This window comes from Charadrius vociferus, unplaced genomic scaffold (assembly GCF_000708025.1).
Source record: "Charadrius vociferus isolate BGI_N301 unplaced genomic scaffold, ASM70802v2 scaffold51, whole genome shotgun sequence".
Classification (NCBI taxonomy): Eukaryota; Metazoa; Chordata; class Aves; order Charadriiformes; family Charadriidae; genus Charadrius; species Charadrius vociferus.
Genome location: NW_009646939.1, coordinates 1,868,093 through 1,875,741, shown reverse-complemented (window position 1 = coordinate 1,875,741; position 7,649 = coordinate 1,868,093). Strand labels below are relative to the sequence as shown.

The following is a 7,649-nucleotide window of genomic DNA, read 5'->3' as shown; positions in this document are numbered from 1 at the left end:
GTCAACAAAAATACAAGTTTTTCTTTAAATTTCCTTTTGAAGGATATTTTTGGAAGAAAAGTAATTCAATTTTCAGTAGAGAATTTCAATTTGCATTTAGACACTCCCACACTTATTTTTCTCCCCACTGAAAAAAATTTGATTATTATTGACCTGTTAAATCAAACAACATGGCTTTTCAGCAATCTGTACACAGTACAGAACCATTAGTGTTCCTAAAAAGGCTTCCGGTTTTTAGTGTATACATATTCTCTAAGTGCATTATAACTATTGCATAGTTTCAAAATCTTCAAACACAGTGGTAATCATAATGCTTACATGTACATAAATAATAGCATTTCTTAAAAATTTAATTAAAAATAACACAGTATAGTCAAGGCTATGGAAAATCACTTCCATCATAGATGACAGGTCGCTCGACAGCCAAGTGATAAAACACTCTTTTTGAGATAAACCTGTCAAGGAAAACAAGAGAGCAAGATGATCACGTTAGCGGAAGTCAATGAGACAGGAAGCCTTAAAAGTGTATTGAGCCTTTCCATTTATACTAAGGCAAAAATCTGACTGGTGTTAAGAAGAAGTATGCCTGTGCAAGGGCTGTCAGGTCTGTTGTTGATAAGATGACAATCCTGACTAAACTCTCTTGGAAAGAGTCACAAATGACTTGTTTACTTCTGTTTACCTTCCCAGAGGTTGAGAAAGAAGACCGTAATTCTGCTATGGGGGGAGAAAAAAACCCAAACAGGAGCAAGAACCAGAACTTGGCCTGAAGATCTTCGAGCAAGCCAGGACCAATTTCTCATACTTACGTCTGAATGGCAGAATAATGGTACGTCGATCAGTTCCACAGTCTGTAAAACTGAGCTTATTTCACCTTGTACACCCAGCTAAGACCTACCTAGAGAATGTGTTGTCAAATATCAATGTGTAGATTCCAGAGTTTCTGACTTTCACCTGTCCTCTGATAGTTTCCTTATGAGAGTTGCAGCGAGTCATAGGTATAAGAACCTGGAATTCAATACAAATCAAAATGAAACTTGCTATTTGGCCTATAAATTGCATTTGCCCTCAGAAAAATATTTAGGCTTGAGCCATCTTGAAATTCCCAAAGTGCGTATGTGCCTGCAAAACTATTTATTTTCACTGATTAGCATTAAAAATTCACCCAACTAAAATCTCACAGTGAGACATCTGTTTTCCTTTGATAACCTCTTTACAGCATTAAGCTATGTCTATAAATCTCTACTTCAGAGACAGAATCAAATCCTGATCTTTTTAATCTTAATCTAAGGAAGTTTACTAACAACAGGAGTGCTACATTAAATCTATACAAATACATCCAATGCAGGATTTAGCTAAATACGTGTTTAAATACATGCTTTTAAACTCCCTGTATTATAAAATAAGCTTTCTCAGCAAATCTCAATTGTTTATCTAAGCTTACAGCAAAAGTGTGTAACCATCTCTCTTGCTGTAAAACCCTAGCAGAGACAGTTGTCAAAATAGCTGTAGACATAGATCAAGGATGACCCAAAGTTACATCAAATAGATATATCAGGACAAAAGGAACATTCACTCTTCATTCGGCTTTCAGATTAAGAAGAAACGATTTTACATGGAGTCAGTAATCGTGGAGTAAATTAACGCATGCTATATGAATGTCTTATTCTCCCAGTGAAATCACAGCCTTAGAGCTCCCCCTACCACAGTGGGTTAAACCAACAGCTGCCTTGTCTTCATTACAACTTTGCAATGAGCCGAGTAACACAGATTCACTTAATCCATAATCCTCACGAAATATGGACAGCGCATATGAAAACTGGTACCTTGGGCACTGGCAAAGAGATTTTGCACACCATCAAGGCACTTCAGTATATGTTTTGCTGTTAGAAATGCAGGTAACCCTATCAATTTATTTGTCTCCTTGTAGCCTCTGCTTAAGAGCCTGGCAACATCAGTCTTTAGCAGCTTACACATTAAGTAATATTGAGGAGGGGAAAAAAGAAGAATTTTGCAGGCTTGGGGTTTTATTTTTGCTTAATGATAGTGGGTGAATTTTAGATGTGACCGATAGAAGCTACAGTGCCTTTCAACTCAACTTTTGCAGGCAATATTAAAGAATTAAAGATGTAGCTCTGCCTTCAGGAGAACTGTAGCTTAGTTGGAGAAACAAGTCCTTAATGCAATAGCAACTGGCACTCTTGTGGAGACCTGGCTATACTTGCTGATTCCTCTAGGCGGCTGACTGTAGCGTACTACAATCTCTAAGGTAGGAAGGAAACAAAGGCCTTACTTTGCACTGATCCAGTGGTGTGTCTTCCGATTCTTGGTAGACAACGCTGAAGGATATGCTTTTAGGGTCTGATGAAAAGATCCAGCTAATTGTTAGTCCCATCTCTGTAACGGTGATGGGAATGATACTGTAGGTGCTGGATTTAATGAACAGCTCTCTGTTGCTTTCCCCAAAATTTAAGATCTCTTCCACTGTAAGGGGTAATTTGATCCTGTGAGGGAGAAAAATACAATTACTTGAAGAGATCCAAAGTAATTACTCAGACAGAAACAATAACCATTGCTTTCTATTTTCTATCTATTTGAGGCAGACTTCACAGCAACTTTGGGCCAGGTTGACAAGATGCAGGAAAATTCAGCCTTGAATGAAGGCAAGAACTACAGAAAAGATGACTGATACCAAGCAATTTCACTGCTCTGGCAAATGTGGATGTTATTCACTTATTTATTTAATTTTGACTAGAAAAATCTAGTGCTTGAATAAAGCTTTGTAAAGTTACTATGATAAAAAGGGTTTGCTGCCCTCTACAGTTCTTTTTAAACACAAATTAAACATACAGGAGTCATGTAATTTATCCACATTTCTAGATATCACTCGTTTACAAAATAGGGATTGGGAGCACAGAGGGGACAGATGGAATGTGAACAGCAGCTCTGTCTATACCCTCTGAAGCACCTAATGCTACAGAGGTGTAACGGTCTGTTTTACCCAAGCAAGCTGCATAAAAGCTGACTCAAAGTACTTCCAATTAAAAAGGAAGTTCTTAGCACCTAGATGATCCTGAGTCCTGAAGCATTATATTAGCCTACCTCATTCTGGTATCTATTGCAGACTGCAAACTGTGAGGCCCTTAAACAGGATAACGCTGCTTGCTTTCTTCAGGGGAAACTTGTATTTTCTAAGAGCCGTGGATCTCACCTACATTACTCTAACAAAAACTAATCTACCGTATCACTTTTTAGGCCAAATAAATTGTTTCCAAATCAATGAGATCACAGTAAATCACAGTACTGTGATTTGTTTGTCAGCAGCTATCAAAAATAGAAGATATCACACAGTCACCATGATAATTTGGTGTTCTAGAGTAAAGAGGAATTCAGTTTCTAACCATGACTACACAGTGGTTAGGGATCACAGATGATTTATTATGATAACTATTGTACTCTGGCCAGAGAGGAAGCTTTATATGAAGTTTTGCTTACCTTGTTACTTTTTCCTCTTAGCTAGAGTGTCTCAGGTGATCTTTGATTTTAATAAACTAACGATCACTCCTGGTTTTGCCCTACAGCCCAGCTGTGATTTTAGTTACTGCTTCATTTATCTGGTTCTCTGAAGAGCAGCAACAAGGTTGAAACATGGATCTCCCTGCAGTCAAAAGTTTAAAAATTTTCCCATAACTAAGCCAAAATTGCAAACCTAGGCTTAAGGGGAGAGTGAACAAAGGGGAATTTCTGCAAGTCACAGGCATTTTCATATGTTAAGATTTCCTTCTTGGCTATGCAAGTGACATGCTATATCGCTACTGCATGTTACTATTAATTTCAGAGCAGGATACATGCAGAGAATTGTGTGCGCACAGTCCATGGAGGTTGACCAGAGGCTCAGCTGAACATTTTATACTTTGGTATATATCAACCAGAGCAGGCCAGACAACTTCTGTGGGGCCACAAATAAATCATAGATATGTGCCCCAAAAGGCAATGAATTCCCTCCCCATGACAAAGGTCTGATTAGCACTGCACTCCCTGACTTTCCAGTTTCTTCCAGAGACTACTAGAACTACACAGCCTTCTCTCTAAGCCCCCTTTCTGCTCACAGCACCTCCTGCAATAAGAATAGGAAGGAAGGTTTTCTGATGTGATGTGGACCCAAGCCTTTCTTTCTTACTCCCCACTGGCACGAAAGTTTTGCAGGACTGAAAAGAGAGGACCTGGCTCATTACTGCTGTTCTGCATAGTTGAGCTATACTCTGCTCCTCCTCAGACCAAATTCTACTGTGAGACACAAGCGATCAGCTCTTCCAGGAGTCTGCAAGACTTGTGCTCACATAGCTGATATCTGAGCTCAACTTTTGTTCTTTCAGCCTAGTAGTAATGAAACTGTTCTGCTTACATGATTTCTCCCGACTTCAAAAGGCATATCTCAGCATCTTGAGCAACTTGCCACTCTTCTGATTCATCATAGGTTGAAGAATTACATGTGCTGTTTCTAGGATAAGAAAAAAAAGGAAAGGCATGATTCTCTGAGCAGTATGCGGTCAAATACCTGCATGCTGATGTCTTCCGAAAACATTCTCTGAGCAGTATGCGGTCAAATACCATCTGCATGCCGATGTCTTCCGAAAAAGGAAACATTTTGATAGTCATGATGCCAAATTATAGAATTCTTATTTTGCACATTCCAGTGACAAAACTGTCTGGGCAAAACTGCAGTCCCTTTCTGCCAACCACTGTGCACAAATATAAAGCTGCTCCTATCCTGCTTTCCTGAGCTATGAGGAATACATACGTCCAGAACATCTCTTCAACAGTCTAAAGATAAATTCCCTATTGAGATGCTGCCAGGTTTTAAACATTCCCTGGCAGGTGGAAATCTTAATGGAGGGCAGACACAAGCAAAGCAGTCTGGACTTGTCCCTTACACAGAGCATGCACAGGGATAGGACGTTGGCGCTGGATTTAATCTGTGAGGTGTTTTACAAACATATTATCCAGTTCCGTACTCCTACAATGGTACATAAACCGTATTTTAGCCGTAGAATCACTACCATGTATTTTCTTTTCATACAAGAAATACTGGATGATTCAAACACAAATACATCAAAGAAGCTGTCAGACGACGCCAAAGCAGGATGCCTCCTCCCCAACGTGATGTGTCCAGGAGAGCAGAGGAAGTAGATGGAAGAACCTGCCATCCACTCCTTACCTCAAAAAGGGGTGCATGCTCTCAGTGAACACTGGAGCGGCACCAGCTATGAATTACAGGGCTGGGACACAGAGAGAAGAATGAGTTTGAGAGTCAGTAAACAAATGCTGATAGTTTCCAAGTAAGTTAGAGCTTCTCTAACGGATATGTACTTTGCTTCCCTGCAAATCAGCATGTTAATAATTGAGACAATCAGGCTGTCGTTCCCAGAAAAATGCCAAGGATTTTTATATACAGGGAACCAATTTGTTGGTTCCTTCCAAAAGCCAGTGGAATCTAATAAAATATAGTATCACTTTTATGTGCTTCTGAACCATGAAGTGTAATCACGTAGCAAGGGCATAATTGCCACACATTCTGTAGATCAGCTATCAAAGCCAACGCACAGTTTAGCATTTTCTTTTTAAATCCTACAGGATCTTGCTCTACAAGCAGCACTGCTGAGTAGTAGAGCAGGAGAAAACATCTCCAGGCAACAGCAGCTTCAGCTGGTCATTAGCAGCATCTGAACATACTGTGTCAGCACATGCAACCATGTGTGAGTTTAGTAGGGTGACACTATTGATCTGAACCAGGAAGAATTTACTGTTATGACTGCAAATTAAACTGCACCCGCTGTCTACGTTTTTCCCGAACTTATAAAGCACTTCATAGAATCATAGAATGGTTTGGGTTGGAAGGGACCTTCAAAGACCATCTAGTCCAACCCCACTGCCCTGGGCAGGGACGTCTTCAACTAGATCATGTTGCTCCAAGCCCCATCCAACCTGGCCTTAAACACCTCCAGGAATGGGGCAGCCACAGCTTCTCTGGGAAACCTGTTCCAGTGTCTCACCACCCTCATAAAAACTTTTCTTCCTTATGTCCAATCTATATCTACCCTTCTACAGTTTAAACCAGTTGCCCTCTGTCCTGTTGCTACAGGCCTTCGTAAAAAGTCTCTCTCCAGCTTTCTTATAAGCCCCCTTTAAGAATTGAAAGGCTGCTATAAGATCTCCCCAAAGCCTTCTCCTGTCCAGGCTGAACACCCCCAACTCTCTCAGCCTGTCCTAAAAACAGAGGTGCTCCAGCCCTCGCAGCATCTTTGTGGCTCTCCTCTGGACCTGCTCCAACAAGTCCATGTCCTTCTTGTGCTGAGGACACCAGAGCTGGATGCAGTACTCTAGGTGGGGCTCATAAGAGCAGGGTAGAGGAGCATAATCACCTCCCTCGACCTGCTGGCAATGTTTCTTTTGATGCAGCCCAGGATGCGGTGGGCTTTCTGGGATGCAAGCGCACATTGTCTGCTCATGTACAATTTTTAGCCCACCAGTATCCTCAAATCCTTCTCTGCAGGGCTGGAGACACTCGCCTTCTTGACAACTGCGTTTCACCCGCCACTCAAAGGAGCTGGAAGAGGCAGAAGGTCAGGAAGCAGAAAAAGGGACAGGAGAAGGGTCTTGTCCCCCAGCAGAGCTTGCAGAGCAGAACTGAGTCCTGTGTCCCTGATTAGGACAAGCATGGGCCAACATGGGGCTTACCCCTCCAGACATGGCCCCAGGAGGACAGGAGAGTGGCAGATGGTCCCTGAAATCCACAGCACGCCATCCCCAGACTGTGCTGCCACTGAGGAGGGCGGCCTCTCCCTTCAGCCATCTCCCACACGCACTCCCAGGGCCGGGTGAGGAGCAGGGCTGCAGCCCGGCCTGGCTGAGAGCCCGGCCGGAACTGGTTTCCTCCCCAGAGGCTTCGGCCTGGCCTTTTTATTTATTTATTTATTTATTTAACTTTAAAACTTCAAAAGTTTATTGCCCAGAATAGCTCACTTGGTGCAGTTAGATTAATTTTTTTTTTTCCCGTTACATGGAGATCAAGCAAAACAGTAGAAAATATATATGGGTAACAGTAAAACAAAAGCCCAGCCTAATAATAGCCCTTTATATCCACCAAGTTATACTTAAGAAAATGGCTAGCCAAACATAGAGAAGTAGACCAAATGGAAGACAGAGCTTTTCATGTTGTAGTATAGATTCTAAACCAGTATTAAAGGCATTTTCTGTCCAGATTGTTAGTATTTTTTCTTCGTGATAGCGAATTGAAAAAAGGTCTACTGCAAGACTTTCAAACCTCAGTTATCAGCTTACGGGTTGACAGTTACAGATAACAGAAGAAGGCATACAACAGAGTATTTAAAATATACAGAGACCAATTAAAATCCAAATGGCAAAAGGAAATGGGAACCAGCCTCAAAATTCACAAATATGACTTTTTGCATCCCCTAATGTATATTCCATAAATTTGCACTCAAGCATTTTACAGCTTTTTCAGAAGAGAAATTGAACACACCCAGAAAAGACTTAAGGGTTTTGCTTCGGGTTACTTTGTTGTTGTTGTTGTGGTTTTTTTTCGGGAAAGGGGATATAGAATAATCTAAATGATATTAAAATGCAGA

General features: G+C 41.1%; 1 protein-coding gene across 1 annotated transcript in view; it reads right to left on the bottom strand.

Moving 5' to 3' along the window:
* FYCO1 (FYVE and coiled-coil domain containing 1) overlaps nucleotides 1–7,649 on the bottom strand; it is a 45,910-nt gene continuing 38,261 nt past the window's right edge. Inside the window, exons 14-17 of the mRNA XM_009895015.1 lie at nucleotides 4,406–4,501; nucleotides 2,294–2,504; nucleotides 899–1,008; nucleotides 1–455 (exon numbers count right to left, since the gene is read on the bottom strand). Of these exons, the coding sequence (XP_009893317.1) occupies nucleotides 380–455; nucleotides 899–1,008; nucleotides 2,294–2,504; nucleotides 4,406–4,501 (493 nt within the window). The 3' untranslated portion in view covers nucleotides 1–379. The remainder of the gene's footprint in view (nucleotides 456–898; nucleotides 1,009–2,293; nucleotides 2,505–4,405; nucleotides 4,502–7,649) is intronic.